We start from the raw sequence: 21,277 nt of genomic DNA, 5'->3' as shown, positions 1-21,277 counted from the left end.
ATACCAGCTGAGCCATTAGGGGGCTCTGAACATAAATAAAGTCATTAAGGGACTCAAAACGCAAGCTGACCCATCAAGGGGTTCAACTAGGTGGGTAAGGGAATTTTGGTCAGGAAGTTGTGCCATTATTTCATGGGAGCAAAAGGACAAGGTAAAGCCACCACCGGGCTTAGCTCTCTTCTCCTACTGACAACATCCCCCCAGGTGGGGAGCTTTTCTTCTGTACTTAATGACCCTAGTGTCACTGTGGCCTCTGACAATGTGATGTACAGTGACCGTAGGAGCCAAACCATGGAAGAACCTTGGTTTGGAAGCTGGGAAAAGTGTCCTAGAGGAAGTGACATTTGAGAAGGACTTTGAAGGATGAACAGGAATTTGTCTCATCGTGGAGAGTGGAAGTACAAGGCGGTACAATTTGAAAACGTGGTAATGAAGAACACAGGCTCTGGAGTCAGAGTCTGGATTTCTAGATTTCTATTTCTGTGCCACCACTTTCTAGTGCATGTGCTAGAAAGACCTAACACCTCTGAAGCCCAGTTTCTCCATTTACAAAATGGAATGATAACAATAATAATAGAGAACCATTTTTAAATTTATCATGTGTCAAATCTGTATACATGCCTTCTCTCTTTGTCCTCAAACCAAGCAAATGAAAAGTAAGGCTTCTCACTATTCCCATTTTAAGGATGAGAAAACTGAGGCACAAAGAGATTAAACCCATGTACTCCAGACTTCTTGTGCCATAGGCTTTTAATTTTTAAAAAAATTTTAAATTTATTGGGTCCTTGCGCTTGCCAGGCAGGCGGTAGAACCCCTGAGCTAAATCCCTAGCCCTCACATAGGGATTTTGAGAGTATTGTACCCACAAATAATCACTGGCTCAAGGTCCAGCTGTGGAGGGAACTGAAAAAGTCCTAATGGTGAAAAAAAAATTTTTTTCCAGGAGGAAGAGACCATTGATTATGCACATGTTTCATTAATTAAAAATGTTAAACCATGTTCCAAAGTCACAGAAAATAGATGGGTCTGACTGGGGTTGGGAGATGGTACCCGCCGGCTCTTGGAGGTGAGGGTCCCTCTTAGGCCCATGGTGAAGCTCGGCTGGGATCCTATAGATGCAAAAGAGCTCATCTCTTGGGAATGCAGCCCCATTGATGGCTTCATTCAGCCTCCAGAAAGAGACGACCCAGAGCTTTGAAGACACTTTCGGGAAAAGGAACAGTGATATCATGGAGATGATGATGGCGGAGGATTCAGCATCTGATGATGTGTCTGAGGAAGCAGCAAAGAACACAGTTCTCAATGCCAACATTCTGAGGTTGGATGCAGACATTTCCTCCACCTGGGCTGTGGAGCCATCTGCACCTGAGGAAGCTAACAGTCAGGCTCCCTGAGGGCCCGGGGCCCAGACCCGCTTGGGTTGGAGTTGAGCAGCTGGATACATTTATGAATTCCAGGCCCAGTCCAGGAGGCGGGCAGGGTCAGTCCTGCTCTGAAGCAAGCCCTCAAGATCCAAAAATGGTCCCTCTCGTGATACTAATCCATGGTTCATTCTAATAAAGGGATCGTGTTGGTCTTGAGATGGCTTGATCATGTTTGGAAGTGTCAGGAGAACCCAGAGGCCCTGTCCTGGAAGAAGGGGTTCAGAGAGGTTCCCCAGGCTCCTTAATATCTTTGGCTAAACTCTTAGGGAGAGTGAGGAACTCTCTGGGTGAGATGGTGTTATGGCTTTTGTCTAGATGTCCCCACAAAGTCTAATGCAGTCAGGAGGGGTTTTTCCAGAGGTGTCTGGATCTAGAGTGTATGGTGCTGGGCCAAGGATGTGGGATTACTAAATGAGTCCATTGATTGGCTTGACGTAGTTCTGGCTAAGATTAAGGGTGCGAGCGCTATACCTACCCTAGGGTGGGTACCCTGCATAAAACATAAGGGACAGAAAGAGGGCTAATGTGCTCTAGACTATGCTCCCTTTCCTTTTCTGCTCTCTCTTGCTCCCCCTGCCTCAGGATTCAAACTCAGGACCTTGCACTTGCCAGGCAGGCACTGCACACTGCACAGCTACATTCCGAGCCCACCTATGCTCTTTTTCAATGATACTTTGCCTTGGAGCCAGCTGACTATGGACTGAAACCTCTACAAACTGTGAGCCAAATAAACATTTCCTCCTTGAACTTTGGGTGTTGGTTGTTTTGTTTCAGCAAAGAGTAAAGTAACTAAGACAGGTGGGGATGGTGTGGGCAACATCTCTGAGGGCCAGAGGTAGAGCAAGGGCAAGACTATGCCTTGGCACCAACCACATTCTCTACCCCAGGCACCTGACAGCACAGTGGTCTCTTAGTTCAAGCAAAGGCTGAGGACAGGTTTCATAGCCCCAGTTCATGCAGCAGTCAGGGCAAAATTAGATGTAAAGAAATATAACTTCTCTTCTTTGTTCAACTATACACAGACTTTTTGATCCTTTCAAATAAGCATGACTTGGGAGGTTACTTTTCTCAGTCCTATCCTGAGGGATGCTTTCCTCACGGCTCCTGCCTAGTTGGCCTCTGACCTCCATCACCCTGAGAATAGGTCTCCACACCCCAGGGAGTGAGCCTGGTGAGCCTGCTTTTCCCACTCAATATGGGCTTCTCCAGACAGGGCCAAGACTCCATGAATAGCCAGACTGGGAAACCTTAGTGTCAGGCTCCTTTCTTCAAATATGAGGAGTTCCTGAGGTCAGACCCTGAATCATCCTCTCCATTCTCCTACTTTGTTAAAAGACCATGAGCTTGAAGACAGTGGGTTCTGTCTAAATGCTAGGAGCTTCTGAGAGTAGGAGGAAGAGGAGGACAGAAAACTCTGTCAGTTTTTATACAGCCAGAACAGCAAGGCCCTGTGATCTCCCACACTGTTACCATACAGGTGTCTTAGTGTAATCCTGAACACTGAGTACCAAAACATATAAAATTGTGTACTGCTAATAAATTCTCTCTCCCATGAGCTTGATATTTTTACTGCACAGTAGGTAATATGGAGCATGTCACTGAGGGGCTCACTGTGTGCAGAGATAAATATCCCTGTGGCTTGTGATGGTCCCCACAGATGCCTGTGGATTCGGGGGCTCTTGTTTCCTTGGTCCCTGGTTGCTCACTGTTGGGATGCTTATCTTATTTGTATCTTTGAGTTGCTCTTACACTTCTACCACTTCTTTGGCTTTAACTAAGCTGGTACCCAGCCTGTTGCCTAGATTATCCCCTTACATAGAAGGCAACTCACAATGTACCACAGGGCATAAGCTTGTGGTGAAGGACAGTACTGGTGATGATGAAACTGAGCGAGGCACCCCAAAAGACTGCACAGCCCCATAAAAGCAAGCTCTAAGTCTGGAAACAAATGTTAAAAAACCAGGAACCCTGCTAATGTCTTGGCAGTAGCAAATACTAAACAAATTTATAGCAAGTTTGACACAACAAAGCCAGACTAAGATTTACAGAACTTTCTTGGGAAGATGAACCTCAATGAAAAATGAACTTGTAAGCAAAAATTACTACACATATGAAGAAATAAAAGGAAATAACAGCAGCAGTAAATAACGGGGTTCCCATCAATGAATTAATGGTGTAAAAGTCTCTGAAAATGACTATGTTCAAGATATCCCTAGATGAAGTAATACTACTATGACAACCATAACTTTGAAGATGACATCTATAAATCCTAGAAATGAGCAATATAGTGAATGGAGTAAAAAACAAACAAGTGAAACTAAAATAGACATATCCCAAGAGTGCCTCTGTGTATCATTGGTTTAGCAGAGAGGACTAGTCAGTGATCGGCAACCCATAAGGGAAGAGCTAAGGGAGAAATACCCAGACTTCATTCTCTTCCTGCATTCTTATCTCCTGCTGGTTCCACTCATGGTCCAAACCCAAAAGCAAATGAGAGGGGAAGGAGAGCCTGATGATATAATTCTGGAAGGTCAATACCTTGAGACATAGAGCCATTTTTTCCTACATACTCATTGGCTTATCTTCTTCAGTACACTCTGGAATCTGTGAAGAAAAAAGACAACCAGGGAATCCTGAGCAATATGTCATCTCACAGTTCCCAGAGTCCCTAAACATTCCATAGACTTCTTTCCCCCTTTCAGATTTTGCTTACATTATAAATAATGTCCAGCATGTTTTGATGCGTATAATAAGTACAGTTTTTGTTTTGTTTTATTTTTGGTACCAGGGATCGAACTTAGGACCTTGCACTTGCAAAGCAGGCAGTGGAATCAGTAAGCTAAATCCCTAGCCCTTGCTGTATATAATAGAAGGAATTGTGAAAAAGTATGTTTACTCCATTTTGTCCCAGAACCACAAGTCCCCAGGACTTGTAGAACATTTGTCCTATATCACTCAGCAAACAGCAGCTTGCAAGAATAATGTTCCTTTAAAGTTATGTGAGCTCCCTCTTCTCCCACCTGCAAACCCACTCAGTAGCCTTATCTGTGATCTGTTCTGTGACTCCTAAGTCCACCTTCTGGATTTCGGAACCGCTCCAGCCTGGTTTGAATAGGCAGCCTCCAGCTGTCCACTGCTCACCACTTTCCATCCCCTCACAGATTTCTCTGTGCAGCTGAAGCCCAGAGAAGCTGCTTCTGCTTTGGTGAGGGAGGACGTTCATTCCTGCCTCTCCAACTGGCTGAGGAGCCAAGCTCCCTACTAGCCATGCGTGAGGATCCCAGCAGGACTGCACATGCATGGTGGCATTTCTCCCCTTGTCCACAGTCAGTGGGTCTGGTCCTTGACTTCAAGCCCTATACTTCTGAGGTTCTCTATAAGTTAAAGTTAAAGGAAAATATTTTGAGTGGAAGAAATATGTGTGGGACACTTTTTTCAAACCTCCAAATCAGTGATTTAAAAAAAATCAATCATGGGCCGGGGATTTAGCTCGGTGGTTCTGCTGCCTGCCTTGCAAGCACAAGGACCCAAGTTTGAACCCCGGTACCAAAAAAACAAAACAAAACAAAAAACATCAATCAATTGTCAAAGGTGAAACTTTCAGGTGTCTGAAAATATATTACCAAACGCGCCTTCCCCACCCATGGAAGAAAAGATTATTTTTCTGTTTCATTCCTTTGTAGCTGATGATTTTAAAAGACCTACCTTAGGGCTGGAGGTATATGTAGCTCAGTAGTGGAACACTTGCCTAGCGTGCAAGATGCCCTGGGTTTCATGTCCAACGCTGCAAAAGTACAAAACAAAAAAATAAAGAAGATTTTAGAAGAACCATTTGTCCAAAGGGAGGAGCAACAAAGTTTTTACTTTCAAGTTAAAGCATTTATTTTTATTATGTGTTATGGTTCACATATAAATTGTATCCCTAAAAGTCTCACGTGTCCACAGTGTGACTTCTGGAAGGTGACTGGATCACAGGGTCATTATGTCTATCAGTGGATTAAATCACTGATCAGTTCATACCTGTGTGTGCCATGCTAGGTGGGGCCCAGTTGGAGAAGGTGGGTCGCTGTGGGCAAACCTTCCGAGGGTCTTTTACTCTGGCTCTTCCTCTCTGGCTCCTGGCTGCTGTGGGTTGAGCAGCTTTCTTCCATCCTGCCTATTCTTGCTTAAAGCCAGTTGACCATAGAATAAACACTCTGAAACCATGAACCAAAACAAACCTCTCCTTTTTTAAGTTAAAGGCATCAAGTATCTTTTCCCAGGGACAGGAGAGTGACTAATACATTATGAAAAAATTAAAACACAAAAATTAAGAGAAATGATCCTCCAATTTAAAACAAATAATATTATAGTCATATTTGCTGCACATATCTTTTCAAAAATTTTCTCCCCTAATTTGCTTAAATATCTGAAAGCAAATCTGAGAACCAGTCATTTCTTACCAATACACTTCAGAATTGGTGCTGACAGTTACGGAAGTTTTCCTATATAAGCAATTTGCCTATTATCACATTTAGAGAAATTTGGGATAATTCAGTGGCATCATCTAATCCCCACATTTCTCCCATTGTCTTAACGTGCACCTCTTAAATGACCAGTGATGTTCAACATTTTTTCATACTTTTATTTGCCATCTCTACTTTCATTCAAGAAGTATCTATTCATTTCAGATCCCCATTATTGAATTGGGTCTTTAAATGTTAGGTGTCTGATTTTTTTTTAGTTCTTTCTATAATTAGTCCTTTGAGGAACATCTGGCAAACATTTTTCTCACACTGTAGGTTTGCTCTTTACTCTTAGGTGGTTTCTTTTGCTATGCAAAAGCTTTAGTAAGATGAAATCCCAGTAGTTGATTCTTTGTAATACTTCCTATGTGATGAGGCTTTTGTTCATGAAGTCTTTGCCTACACCAGTGTCTTCAGGAATTCTACCTATTCTATCTTCCATCAGATTTAGTCTTTCTGTTTTTGTTTGCTTGTTCATTTTTTGGGGTGTGTGTGTGTGTGTGTGTTTTCAGTACCAGAAATTGAAATTAGGATCTTGGGCTTGCCAGGCAGACACGGTGTCACTGAGCTACAGCCCAGCCCAGTGTTTCTGTTTTAATATTTACATCTTTGACCCATTTCAAGTTTAGTTTAGCACATGGTGAGAGATATGGGTATAATTTTAATCTTTGACATGTTGAAAGCCAGTTTTTCCAGCACTATGTATTAAGGAGGCTATTTTTCTTCCATGGAAGGTGTTTGTCCCCTTCATTAAAGATAACATCACGGTTTGTGTTTTGAATAGTTTCTTTTTCTTCTTCTAACCTATTCCATTGATCATCAGGTCTGTTTTTCTGTTTGTTTGGTCTTTTTGTTTTGTTTTGTGAGTAATATGCTGTTTGTCACAGTGGCTCTGCAATATAATTTCAGGTGAGGTATTGTGATGCCCTGTGCCTTGCCTTTGTTGCCCGGAATTTTGCTATTCTATGTCTCTTCTGGTTTCCAATGAATTTTAGTATTGTTTTCCTCTAATTCTGTGAGATATGCTATTGGTGTTTTGATCAGGATTGCATTAAATCATTATAACACTTTTGGGAATATGGCATTTTCACTATATTGGTTCTTTCTATCCAAGAAGAAGGGATATCTCTCCATTTTCTGATAATCTCTTCAATCTTCTTTTTCGGAGTACTATAACTTCCAATGTAATGTTCTTTTACTTCTTTTGTTGGATTGATTCCTAGGTATTTCATTTTTTTTTGTATGCTATTGTGAAGGGTATGATTGCCCTAATTTCTCTCTCAGTGAATTTATTATTTGTGTACAGAAATGCTATTGATTTTTCAGCATTGATTGTGTATCCCTCTATGCTATGACTTTGGTTGTCAAATGTAGACATTTTCAGAGGAGTTTTTAAAGTCCTCTATGTACAGTATCGGGTCATCTGCAAATAATGATAATTTAACTTTTCTTCCTGTCCTTAGACCTTTTATTTCTATTTCTTGTCTAATTACTCTGGCTATGTTTTCAGAACTATGTTGAATAAGAGTGGCAATAGTTGATATCCTTTTTTTTTTCTTCCTGATTTCAGAATGAAAACTTTCAGTTTTGACCATTTAGAATGATGCTGGCTGTTTGTTTGTCATAGATGGCTTTTATCAGATTGAGATAAAGGCCATCTATTTCAATTTTCTGTAGGGTTTTTAATCATGAATTGGTGTTGGATTTTGTCCAATGCTTTTTCTTCCTCTATTGAGATGATCATAAGGCTTTTGTCATGGGTTCTGTTGTGCTTTATGGCATTTATCAATTCGTATATGTTAAACCACCTGAGTATCCTTGGAATGAACTTGCTTTGTCATGATGTAAAATGTTGTTGATGATTTGCTATTTTCTGTTTGCCAGTATTTTATTGTGGATTTTTGTGTCTATATTCATTAGGGAGATTGACCTGTAATCCTCTTCTTTAGCTGGATCCTTCTCTAGTTTTGATACTAGAGTAATGCTTGCTTCCAGGAATGAGTTCGGGAATATTGCTTTCCTTTCAATTTAATTGAAGAGTTCGAGGTATTGAAAACGCTGGTTCATCTTCTCTAAATTTTTTGTAGAATTCAGCAGTGAATCCCTCACGAACTGTACTTTTTTTGTTAAGTTTTTAATTACATGTTCATATCATTGATATTGCTTCATTTAGAATTTTTATATCTTCATTTAGCATTGGTGATTCATATGTATCTAGGAATCTACCCATTTTTCTGTGTTTTTTATCTTATTATATAAGTTCTCCAAGTAGGTATTAACAATCATCTGGAGTTCTGTACAATCTGTTGTGCTTTCACACTATTCATTTCTAATTTCATAGACACATCATTTCTTTCCTTTTTTTGATAAGTTTAGCTATGGGTTTGTGAATATTATATAAATCTTTCAAAGAACCAACTCTTCAATTCATTGATTCTTTGTATTGTTTTCTTAGTCTCAGTCACATTAATTTCTGCTCTGATCTTATTTCCCCCATTAAGTTTATTGGTACATTAAAAACAAACAAGACAGTTACATTTATCATTGGGATCTTGTACCTTTACATGATATGTCTTGGTTCTTATGTTTTTCCCATACCCCTGCTGTCCCTTCAACCCCTTCACCCTTCCCATTTACAAAGACATTGTTTCCATTTTTTCCTCTTTTCACATTCTTTCTTTTCCCTTATTTCCTTCTGCTTCCCACTTCCCCTTTAGCCATTTTCTTCCTATTTCACACTATCAATTATACCATTTGAACCTTATTTACACTTTTAGTTTTTCACACCAGAGAAACTATGTGGTATTTACTCAAATGTGTCCTATTTATTTCACTTAAGAAGATAGCCTCAATGTGCATCCATTCAGCTATGTCTCTAGTTTCTCTTTTTTATGGCTGAATAGTACTCCATTTAATAGAAAAACCACATCTTCTTTATCCAGTCTCCAGATGATGGGCATTTGGGTTGTTTCCAAGTTTTAGCTATTACAGACTGTGCCACTATAAACATGGGTGCACATATATCACTGTGGTATGATTCTTTTAATTATTTTGGAAAAGATTCCCAGCAGAGGGATAGCTGGGTCAAGTGGGACCTTTAATCTTAGTTCTTTGAGGTATCTCCATATTGATTTCCACAGTGGTTGCACCAGTCTACACTCCCACCAACAATGGAGAAGGGTTTCTTTCTCTCCACAGCCCTGCCAGCATTTGTTATTGTGTGATTTCTTGATAGCAGCCATTCTTTCTGGGATAAGGTAGAATCTCAGTGTTATTTTCATCTGCATCTCCCTAATGACCAGCAATGCTGAAAACTTTTTCATATATTTATTTGCTGCTCTTACTTGTTTGTCTGAGAAATGTCTGTTCATTTCAGATGCCCATTTTTGAATCGGGTCTTTGTATTTGGGGGGGTCTGATTTTTTTGAGTTCTTTATATATTCTAGATAGTAGTCCTTTGTCTGAGGAGTAGCTGGTAAAATTTTTTTCCCACATTGTTGGTTGTCTCTTAGTTCTGTTGGTGATATCTCTTGCACTGCAAAAACTCTTTAATATAATGAGATCCCAGTTGTTGATTCTTTGTGCAAGTTCTCATGCTGGTGAGGATTTATTCATAAAGTCTTCTCCTATGCCAATGTCTTTGAGAGCTCTACCTACTTAACTTTCCAATAAGTTTAATTTCTGTTTTGATATTTAAATCTTTAATCCACTTGGATTTTTGTTTAGTGCAAGGTGAAACATAGGGATCTAGTTTTAATCTTTGGCAAGTTGAAAGACAGTTTTTCCAGTACCATTTATTAAAGAAGCTATCTTTCCTCCAGGGAGGATGGTTGTCACCTTTGTCAAAGATGAGGTAGCTAAGTACATCTGGAGTTGTTTGTATCTTCCAATCTATTCTATTGATATTTGGGTCAGTTTCTTCGCCAGTACCATGCTGTTTTTAATACAGTGGCTTTGTAGTATAGATTAAAGTTGGGAATTGTGATACCTGCTGCCATGTCTCTGTTGTCTACAATGGTTTTTGCTATTCTAGGTCTCTTCTGGTTCCAAATAAATTTTTTGATTATTTTCTCAAGGTCTGAGAAGTATACTGCTGGGATTTCTATTAGGATTTAATCTATATAGCAGTTTTGGAAGCATGGCCATTTTCACTATGTTGATTCTTCTTACCCAGGAGCAAGTATGTCTTTCCATTTTCTGATATCCTCTTCAATCTTTTTTTTTTTTAGAGTGCTGTGGTTTTCAAAGTAGAGGTCTTTGATTTCTTTGTTAGGTTGATTCCTAGGTATTTAATTTTTTGGATGTATTGTGAAAAGAACTGTTTGCCCCATTCTTCCTTAGCAAGTGTGTTTTTCATGTACAGGAAAGCTACTGATTTTTGTGTGTTGGCTTTGTATCCAGCTACTGTACTTAATCTGTCATTTAAGTCTAGAAGTCTTTTGGCAGAGTTTTTTTGGTCTTCTATGTAGATTATCATATCATCAGCAAATAGTGACAGTTTAACTTCTTCCTTTCCTATTTGTATTTCTTTTATTTCTTCCTCTTTTCTAATTGCTGTAGCTAATGTTTCTAGAACTATATTGAATAGGAATGGTGATAGTGGACATCCTTGCCTTGTTCCTGATTTTAACATGAATATTTTCAGTATTTGACCATTTAGTATGACATAGGCTATTGGTTTTTCATAGATAGCTTTTATCAGGATGAGACAAAGAACATCTATTCCAATTTTCTGTAGGGGTTTTTTTTATCATGAATATGTGCTGAATTTTGTTGAATGCTTTTTCTGCATCTATTGGGATGATCATATAGTTTTTGCCCTTGACTCTGTTAATATAGTGTATTACATTTATTGATTTATGTATGTTGAACCATCCTTCTATTATGCTCTGATCTTTATAATTTCCTACCTTATATGAGCTTGGGCTTGACATGCTTTATTTTTCCCTAAAAACTTGAGATTTAACATTAGGTCTTTTATTTGAGCTCACTCTGCTTTTCTGATATAGGAATTTACTACTGCAATTTTCTCTTGAGGAACTGCTCTCATTGTGTCCCATAAGTTCTGTTATATTCTATTGACATTATCATTTAATTGTAGAAGCTAATTTCTTCATTAATTTTATCTGTAACTCATTGATTGTTCAGGAGGGTGTTATTTAGTTTCCATGTGTTTATGAAGTGGTTTCTTTTCCTATGATTTCCAATTTCATTGCACTATCATCTGGTAATATGCATGGGATAATTTTAGTTTCTTTGCATTTACTTAAGCATGTCCTATGAGCTAGTACATGATCTATTATGGAGAACATCCTGTGTGCAACTGAGAAGAATGTGTATTCTGATGTTGTGGGGTGGAAAACTGTAGACATCTACTAAATGCATTTATTCAAAGGTTAGTTTAATTCTGATAATTCTTTGTTGAATTTTTTGTGTAATTGATCTGTTTGTGACAGTGGAATATTGAGGTCCCCCATTAAAACTGTATTAGTGTTTATTTGATTTTTAAGTCCATTAATATTTGCTTTATATAACTGATGCTGTGGTTTTTGGTGCATATATATATTTATAATTGTTTTATCTTCCGTTTGGATTGTCTCCTAAATAAGTATGTAGTGACCTTCATTGTCTCTCTTGATCAGTGTTGGTTTGAAATTCACTTTGTCTGCAAATTGAATAGCTACCCCTGCTTTTTTCTGGGTTGCTTGTTCTAATTCTCACTTCAGATCCTTGCTGTGTCCCAGGCACTCACTTCCCTCTTCCTTCTCTTCCTTATGTTACTATATTCCCGCATCTGGATTCCAAATTTTGGAAAGGCTGTTTTTCTGCTGCTCACCATTTTGCCATCTTCTCCAAAGTTGCAGCCTCTGAAGGCTGCCCCAAAAAACTCAGGGCCAGAAAAAGAAGCTGGCAGCCAGGCTGACTCCAGTTTCATTCTTCCTTAGCTCCTGCAGCTCCTTCAGCATCCACATGACCTTTGCAGTTGACTCTGACTGATTGGCATAATCTTGAGGATTTATTGGGATAGAGCTTGAGCCAGAGGGTTAGCAGTGGTTCCAATTGTGCCAGTCAGCTTTAGAGAAACTTTTTAAGAGTGGAGAACAAAAAAGTAAAAATGAAAACTATGCTTTCCTTCTCTCTCCCCTCCCCAAAGACCATCTCTTAGGAGCCCCTTTCTCTTCTCTTTAAATTTGAAAACTTTTTCCTCATCCAAGTGCTACAGATATGATTTCCTCTCTCATTTCCCCCCTACTTTTTGTGGTTCTATATAAATTTTAGAATTGTTTCTTTCTAGTTCTCTGAAGAATGTCAGTGGTAATTTGGTAAGGATTTATCTTCGATGTGTAGATTGCTATGAGTAGTATGGACATTTTAATATTATCAATTCTTCTATTCAATCAACACTGGATGTCTTTCTACTTTTTTGTCTTCTCTATATTTTTTCATTAAAATTTTACCCTAAGGAATAAAATTTTAAAGGTGTTGAGGGGGAATAGAGAAATAGAAGAGGAAGAGATAAGAAGCAAGGCTGGAGGACAAAGAAATATTATATGAACTCTGGGGAACTGGTGAAGAAGATAGGAGGGAAAGCGAGAACAAAGAAATAAAAACAAGAACACAGCAGAACAAAAAACTAGAAACAATGTCCATGCTCATTTAAAACCCAGAATAAATAATCAAGAAAATACAAAACAAAGAAAGGAAAAATGAACAAAAGAAAAAAATGTCCACATCAGGGGATGTCTCTTCTGTCACTGGTAGACAGAGTGGGGAAGCAGAGCCCAGATCTGTGATGATTAATTCCAGCAAGTCAGCCATAGATTTATGGCAAGGTGGTAGATATTCCCAGCAAGCCTGCATCTTTATTGCCACTGAATTTCAGGATGGTTTCTGGCTATGAGGCTGAAACCCAATTTCTTCAGCTTGAAACACTCTCTGTCTCCTACCAGTTTGAACTCAGCTCCCTGCTGGCTTGAACTCAGTTCTTTCTTACTCGGACACTTGGAGCCCTAGATGGAGACATCCTGCAGCTCCTCTCAGTTCCAAGCTCAACTGACCCCTCTCCAAGGTGGGTTTCAGGCAATTGCCCTCTCCTTGGGGACATCTAAACATGAATAACTTACCAGGTCTTGAAGTCGAATGTGTTCACTGCTTTATTCAACTGGTGTGTTTTTCCATGCAGGGTTCTGGAGTTGCCAGAATTCACTGTGGGTCTGCAGGTTCAAGCCATTCCTTCAGGAAGGGTTCAGGGAGAAAGCATCACTTACCACCTCCTTTTGCCTTGATGTCCCTTCACTCTCCCTGTGGGCTTCAATTCTTTCTTCATGTTCATGCTGGACTCGGAGACCCTCTTCCCTCCTTCTTCTTTTTCTCATGTTGCTACATTCCATCATTTGGACACCAAATCTCAGAAAGGGGCTTACTATGCTGTTCACCACTCTGCCATCTAGCACCATGTGACTTCTGGCTCTTCTCCATGGTCAAAATGACCACTAAGATAAACATTTTGATTTTATTCAGGACATCAAGTGAGCCATGGTGGACAACTAACAACACCCACAAAAGAAAACTTCCAGAACTGCTTCAAAAAGTGGAAAAAATGAGATAAGGATGTTCAAAGCAAGGAGGATTGTATTTTGATGTGTGTTAATGGAAATGTGACTTTTACTATAAGAATTTTTAAAATTTAATTAGTCATTGTATTTTTAATTTCAACTCATAAATCACCTTTTGTTTATTGATTCATAAGTGAATATTTACTGAGTTTCCTCCATATTTTGACTTAAAAATAAGGTTGCTACAAACATGGATTTACATATATCTTTTCAATCCTTGTTTTCAATTCTTTGGTATCTAAAAACTTGGAGGAATTGCTAGATCACATAGCGTCCAGGTAAGTATTCCCACTGCTGAGACAAAATGACTGACACTCAAAACTTAAAAGAGGAGAAGTTTATTTTGGCTCACAGTTTCCAAGGTTTCACTCCATGTTTGGCTGGCTCAAGGCAAAGACATCATGGCAAAAGGGCAAAATGGAGGAAAGCTGTTCAACCCACAGTGGCAGGGAAAGAGAAAAAATTGGAAAGACTCTAAGGGGAAGGGGCCAGGGAGGCCCCAAGGTCACACCCATATGACTTGCTCCTTCCCAGTAGGCCCGGCCTCCTAATAGTTAATTCAGCTATGAACTCATCAATAGATCAACCTGTTGATGAGGTTCACGCCCTCATAATCAAACCAGCTCTCCAAGAGTCTTTTAATTCTATCAACCAACATTAACTTTCAGTTTAACAACCATATCTCCTTAAACCATCCTTAATTTCTAAATAAACACACACAAGGTTACCTAACATGATATGACTGACCTGCTTACAACCAAAAATGCACTAATCCTTTCTCCAAAGACAATAGATTCAATCACTCATAAATCAGTATCCAAAATGTCCTTTGAGACTCAAGGCAAACTCTTTGTGTGTCCCTATAAAAATCAAGAAGCAAGTTACATGCACAATGGCACCAGGTAAACATTCCCATGGAGGAAGAAGGTATAGAAAGGAATCAGAACACAGCAAGATCAAAAGCCAGATAAACCCACATTAAACCAACCTGAGCATCTAGGTCACATGGTGGTGAAATGTAAGCTTCAGAGCCTGGAACAGTGCCACACCTATGGCCTTGTTGGTTGCACCCCATATGACCTCTGTTTTGAGAGTCTCTGCTCACTGCCTGCAGCTTTCCTCGGCAGATATTCCGTATCTTAAACTTCTTAGGGTCTCCACTACAGCTTCTGATCCACTCTCACAGCTTCATGCACCAGTCTTTCAGGAGCTCCCAAAAGGGACCCTGATCTTGTGATGCAATTCCTGGCCTCCCAGAACTTTCTCTGAATTCTGGGGTAAGCCTTCATAATTCTAGATATTTTACATTTAGCATGCTTGAAAAATGTCTACTATGTAGGCAATGTGAAGGTCTGCTCCCAGCTCAAGCAATGGTTTGATCCCCTCGCGTGATGGCCAACAGTATCTTCCGAGAGACTGCATGGCTGAGTGTGGTGAAACAATCCTTGGGAACCAATTGCCCTACGTGTTCCTTTTGGGGCCCACAGAATCTCTTCTCAAATGAAACATGTATGATTTTTCACCCTTGAGCCTGCATGGGGGCAGGGGCTATCTTGTTGAGTTCTGAGGTGCCTTAAAACCTCTTTCTTGTCCCAGTTCAAAGTATTTAGTTTCTTTTTAATTGCACTAATCTCTTCAGCAGCACACCTCTTTGACTTCAAATTCTACACATGGTTCTTTTAAAATTTCCTCCTTTAAAAGGAATGGGGAAAAAAAAAGAAGCAAGATATATCATGCACTGGTACAAATTCCCCCATGATGAATGGTATCACTATGTATATCTAAAATGTACCACTTAATGTTTTACTTTACAAAAAAAAAATTCTTCCTTTGCCTTTGATAATGCCAACAGCGAATCTTCCCTATGGATGCACAGCGAGCACTACTCTCCTAACCAAGGGTAGCACAGGACAGATCCTTGGTGTACTCCCAGGGTCATACTGTGCCTATGCTCCCACAGGGGATGCTGACGAGGAAAACCCTTCTGTCTTAGTTATTTTTCTCTCATTGTTGAGAGGAAATACCTGACACCCAGGGGCTGGGGATTGAGCTCGGTGGTGCCACTGTCTGCCTTGCAAGCGCAAGGCCCTGAGTTCGATTTCCTGTACCAAAACAACAACAACAACAACAACAAAATGAAAAACAAAAACCTGACCTCCGAAGTTCCAGGGGAAAGGTTTGTTTGGTTCACAGTTTATAGATGTTTTAGATCATAATCAGCTGGCTCCAACGCAGAGTTGCAGAGGGTCCCAGTTTATGACAGTGGAAAACAGAAAGAACAAGAGAGCCTTAACAGCATCTTTCTGCACCTTTTATCTTATTCTGATTACCAGGATTAGGGTAATGCCAAACTAATTGTGTACTGGTTTAGAAACCACATTTCCTTAATCCCAGCACCACACACTCTAGATTTGCCAACTCTGAAGCCATCTATGACTGAAGGAGGCTTTGGGGGGGAATCTAGACCCAAACTGTAACACTTTCTTCATGGTTTTGAGTCTCCAGACATCCCTGAGGGCCAACTAGACAGCATAGGGAGCCTATAGAAGTCAGGTGGCCCAGCAGCTGGGGTAAGATACCAGCTGCAGCAGTGAGGAAAAGTAGCTGATGTCTGAGCACCCTTAACTGTCAGTCAAGTTGTTTCTGAGGTTGGAAAGGTTCTGGTTAGGTTTTTTGTTTATATCTTCCAAATTTGTTAGAGTAAACAGTGAAAAAGCAACAATTTCCTTAAAAAGATACCAGTAGCACTGGATTGACACAGATATGCCCAAGGAAGACATCAAGGACATAGCTGAGTCCTCAAGGATATGTGGCTGGAGCAGGGTCCTCCAGATTTGTCAGAGGTTAGAAAAGCAGCCTACAGTCAGTCACTGGAAAAGCCAGGGCCCAGGGCATGGCACAGCCCTGACAAGAAGGAGGCTCTCAATATCGGGAGCTAAGGGCAGTGCTCCTGGTTCTTCCTGTTACCCTGCTGTGGCCTGCACCAAAAAGGAGTGGCACCTCTACCTGGAAACTCTTTCCAAGCCCACCTCAATCCCTCAACAGGCCAGCTTCCCTTACCTGAGAAAGGCATATCCTAGCTTATTGGTTTCAAGCGCCCCCACCACTCCCAAAATAGAATATGCTGTATTATAAACCTAGGATATAGAAGGGCAAATGACAAACATAGGCATTTCTCTGATACCTCTGAAGTTCTCACAAAGCACAAAAAAGAGATGTAGAAGATGCCCTCTCCAAATTGCTTTATTTTTAAAATTTATTAATTTTTTTGAGACAGGGTCTCACTATGTAGGTGAGACTGACCTGGAACTCACTATGTAGTCCAGGCTGGTCTCGAACTCACAGCAATCCTCCTGCCTCAGCTTTGAGAGTGCTGGGATTAGAGGTGTGCGCCAACACGCCTGGCCTCCAAATTGCTTTAAATGGACAATACGAAAGAAGAAGCATATTGTTCCAACTTGGCCAAAGCCAAAGCAAAGAAGGGACCCACTTCTATTGGATTTAGGTCCTGGAGTCTACCTGGGGCACACAGAGCTAGGAATATGACATTTTCTCACTGATAGATGGCTTGAAGGGAATATGCAGACTGCCTTGGGAGGGAGGAAATCAGCTGTACAAGTCCCAGCAACTTCTTCCTCCCCCACTTGTATTTTGTCGAAGGTATGAATGCTGGCAGGTTGGATCCTTCCCAGAGTTTGGTTCCAATGATCAGAGAAAAGAGAAAAAAAGACATCAAGACGCCTCATTATTTTCCAGGGAAACAATAGGGGCCCCTGGATTGTGGAACTTTCCCACCTAGCTGATCCTGGGAAACTTCCCAAATCTTCTTGAAGAAGAGGATCTAAGAACTAAGACTCGTACACAACACAGACATAATACAGATCACAATCTAGTAAGATGTAAGAGCTTGATTCACTGCGGCACCTTTGTCAAATCCATTCTGAGCAGACAAAGATCCCAAATAGCCTCTTTCTTAGCAAAAAACTTCCTGGGAGGGGGTGACTAGATCGGAGCTAGACTCAGCATCGCGGAAATGTATCTAGATCCTCGGGCGTGGGTGCTAGGACGGCGGGCACTACCAAACGGAAGAGAAAACAGGAATTAGGAGTCCAGACCCCTCGGTGGGCAAGGATACTGATGGCCCAGGCTTCACCGTTGCGGGTTCAAAAAAAAGAAATCAACACCACTTAAGAGCCCAGTCTCGGGCTGGGGATTTAGCTCAGGCGTTCTGGCGCCTGCCTCACAAGCGCAAGGGCCCGAGTTCAATCCCCGGTACCACAAAAAAAAAAAAAAAAAAAAAAAAAAAAAAAAAAAAGAGTCCTGTCTCCAGCTTAATTGCAAAAGGCTGGGGAAAGTGTAAAGGTTTCTGGTCAGCATCCCCGGGCGGGGATTCAGAAAGACCAATCCCTGGGCGAGACTGAACAGAAAGATTCTGCAGGGGCGTGTCCTCGCATATATCTCCTGCTGATTGGCTGCGAAAGGGAGGGCGGGACCTTTGTACGGATGGTGTGCTCTTCCGCAGGAGACACTTTTCAATTCCCCAAAGTCTGTTCCCAGAGGCTTCCCGCAGTAGTGGTCGGGAATGAGAAGGTGTCCCCTGGGCATGTCTTCTGGCTCCAAAGGATATAGAAAATCGAGGCTGGTATATGGTAACACCTAGCCTTGCTCCCCAAGTTCTATCTTCAGGGCAGACTGGGGAGCCATATTAAAGCTGCTAGGAGCCGCCATTAGTGACCCGCCAAACTCTACTGTTCCACCTCGGCTGGCTGAAGCAGGCCACCCAGTGAGGAACTCTCCTTGACACTGCTTGCATGCATCCTGCCCTCCCCCTTTTAGAGAGGGTGTCTTTGGGGTATGAGTGTCTGAGGATCTGGCCGGCACTGACAACTTCCTGTGTCCACACTCTGGATGCAGGGACTGCCTCCTCCTCAGTGTTCACTACTGTCTCTGTGCTTGGATTGGGCTCCCTTCCACTGGCTCTAGAGGCACAAAATTCCAAACACAGCTCTACAGCTCAGCCTAGTGTACAGCGTGCCTGATCCATGGCCACCTGCTTTGCTGTTTGTGTCTTAGGATAACTGCGGAGAACTAAGTGGTATGGCATTTCCTGGGAGAGGTATGATACCTTTGCATGGGCCTCCCAACAGAAGTGAGTGCTGCTCAGAGTGAGTGCAAGATCAAGACGGCTAGAGAACGAGGTTGTGAGGCCAACCTAGTTGGTCAGTGATTTCCAAGACTCATGCCTCCAGCAGGAGATGGGAAGGGGTCGAACCATTGTGGTTAGTGGCTCTTCAGGTCTTCTGACTGTTCACAGAAGGATCTCAGAGTCTTCTAACTAGACAAACCTGAATTTCTTCTGCTCAGTAATCTTCCTTAACTAGCTGCAGGGTGGTGACTGAACATGATAGCCACCATCCGAGTTGGAGGCCTTCAATTTGAGGACAGACCTGCCATCACAGTTTCTGGAAAAGGTCTGGATCTAGGGAAGAAACCCAAGTCCTGAGCTGTTGCTCACATCAGAAAAAATCAAGGTGCTCAGGCCTTCAGGCAGAGGTGGACTAAGTTGCCCCAACCCGAGCCTTCCAGACACCCAGTGGTAAAGGAATGGGTGATCTCTCACACAGTTACCCTCTCCAAGGTGGGATTCTTAGCTTCTTGTGAGCAGATGAGCATGCGAGCATTTGTTGTCAGCTTTAGATTCCTTCCCATTATGAAGTCTGTATGTGGTTAAATTCTGAATCTGATCACAAGTTTTAGCCTCACAAAACTTGTACTTCAAAACTGTTTAAGTAGGAAAATGTATCCAAGGGGTTAGTTATCTGTTTTGTTAAATTTAGGGAAACTGGAGGAAAGGAGAAATTTAGGTGATGGTATCAAACAGAGAAGCTAACAGAACCCTGTACGAATATTCCTGAGGCTCCAGCCTCACTACTCCTAAAACAACCAAGCATCCTTAGTTCCTTCAGGGTGAAAAAATCTAAGGGGTAGGTATCAGTTCCAAAGTTCCCCATATGTTTTGAGCATGCCTTTGACCCCAATGTGTCAATCTGGAGCTGATGGTAAAGCAGCCCTAGGAGGACACAGGAATGCCTTTGCCTCCCGGGAAATGGTTGGAGTTATGAGGGACCCCAGTAGTACCTTAGAGTTTCCACGGGGTGATGTATGTCCCCAGATTTTGAGGCCTCAGGTTGTGTCTGCCCAAATAAACAGGAGTGGGAATAGGGAGGAGGGTTATCCCAAGGAAGCCCGAGCCTGCCCATCCATGGGGCTGACAGGACAGCAACGGCTCTGAGCAGGGAGTTTCCACAGTGAGATTGTACCTCAGACGACTACCATCCTCATAACAAGGGCACTAAGAACAGCATCCCTGTGTCCCAGGAAAGGGCTTGACAAGCTGAAGCCTTCCTTCAAGGGCAGAAGCCCCACCACAGCTGGCGAGCTTGGGCTGGGCCTGGGATGCAGTCAGCCTGGCCATTCTGCTTTGGAAGCTTGGAGCTGACCTAGTCCCTCACCAAGATGTTTGTGGGAGGGCTGGGGTGCCCCACCCTGATGCTGCCTCATCAAAAATATTCAGCCCTAGGAAACTCTAGCCAGGTGAGATATGGGCAGCAGCCAGCCTGCTGGCCCAGAGGTTCAAGGCAGAAGAGTTGGGCCTCCCCATCCTCTGGGTCCTGAGGTCCTATACAGTTGGGGTCCCACCTGACATCATAGGCATTGGACCTGCCTATGCTATCCCTGTATCTTTGTAAAAGGCAGGTAAGATGACTCCATCAGTTTTCAGACCTGGATCCCCCTCCTGCCTTGTATATGGGGCTTCAGAAAGCACTGGGGGTTGGGGGGAGGCCGGTGGGTATTATAAGGTAAAGGTGGGATGGGCCAGCACCCCAATCCCAAGGCCTTCATTACGCCACAGCTGGAACACAGTTACCCTTCCGCAGGAGACAGATAAATGGGTATCTGTAGGCTTTGGCATGGGTTGGGGCCCAGGGAGACCCTGCCCAGAGGCCACTGTCAGCTCCGGTCCATAATTGCCTGCAGAGTTGACAATGACATGGGCATCATTGAGATCATGAGGCCTTTGCAAGCTAGCTGACCCTCTGTCTCTCCCCTTGCTTGGGCCTTGGCAGCACAGAGGGAGCAACCAGGCAAGTCATGCAAGAGGCTTGACAGAGATTCCAGCTATTGCTCTGGCTTCTTCTTGACCACCTACTGTATGGAGAAGCTGGGTATTTCCTCTGAGATGCTGAACCCTCTGGCATGGTACAGTGGCTCTGGGTTGCACGTGGGCACAAAAGGTCATCATGCTGCTCAGCCAGCTCAAGAGTCAGGAAGAGTTGAGACCGTGTTGTGGTGTATTGAGTGTCGTGGGGGATGCATGGCATCTGGGCAGTTCAGGGTTAGGAAAGTGAACACACACACATAGGTACTCTTAACTTTAGGAGTGTGATCTACATCTTCCCTAAGGTCCAGCCTGGAGAGCAACCCCAGCTGCAGGAGGAATCTGCCACCTTGAGTATGTGCCTAAGGGGACTCTCGAGAGACCATTTTCCCACAGATCTTGTCTGCTGGTTTTGTATCCTCTGAGTCCAGGAGGGTCTTGGTCCATCAGAGTAGCTTCGTCAGGGGAGTGGTGGTTGGCCAGCATGCCTCTACCAAGCTACCAAAGTTTCACTTCCACAGAGCATCAGGACTGGAACAGGAGCCACTGTCATCTTTTTTTTTTTTTTTTTTT

General features: G+C 42.2%; 1 protein-coding gene across 1 annotated transcript in view; it reads right to left on the bottom strand.

The window, feature by feature from the left end:
* Positions 1-16,881: 16,881 nt before the first annotated feature.
* LOC117283616 (deleted in lung and esophageal cancer protein 1-like) overlaps positions 16,882-21,277 on the bottom strand; it is a 12,121-nt gene continuing 7,725 nt past the window's right edge. The window contains exon 6 of the mRNA XM_033756995.1: positions 16,882-17,229. Within this exon, the coding sequence (XP_033612886.1) occupies positions 17,061-17,229 (169 nt within the window). The 3' untranslated portion in view covers positions 16,882-17,060. The remainder of the gene's footprint in view (positions 17,230-21,277) is intronic.

This window comes from Fukomys damarensis, unplaced genomic scaffold (assembly GCF_012274545.1).
Source record: "Fukomys damarensis isolate Sample0158 unplaced genomic scaffold, DMR_v1.0_HiC HiC_scaffold_28, whole genome shotgun sequence".
Classification (NCBI taxonomy): Eukaryota; Metazoa; Chordata; class Mammalia; order Rodentia; family Bathyergidae; genus Fukomys; species Fukomys damarensis.
This window is presented reverse-complemented; position numbering and strand designations above follow the sequence as displayed.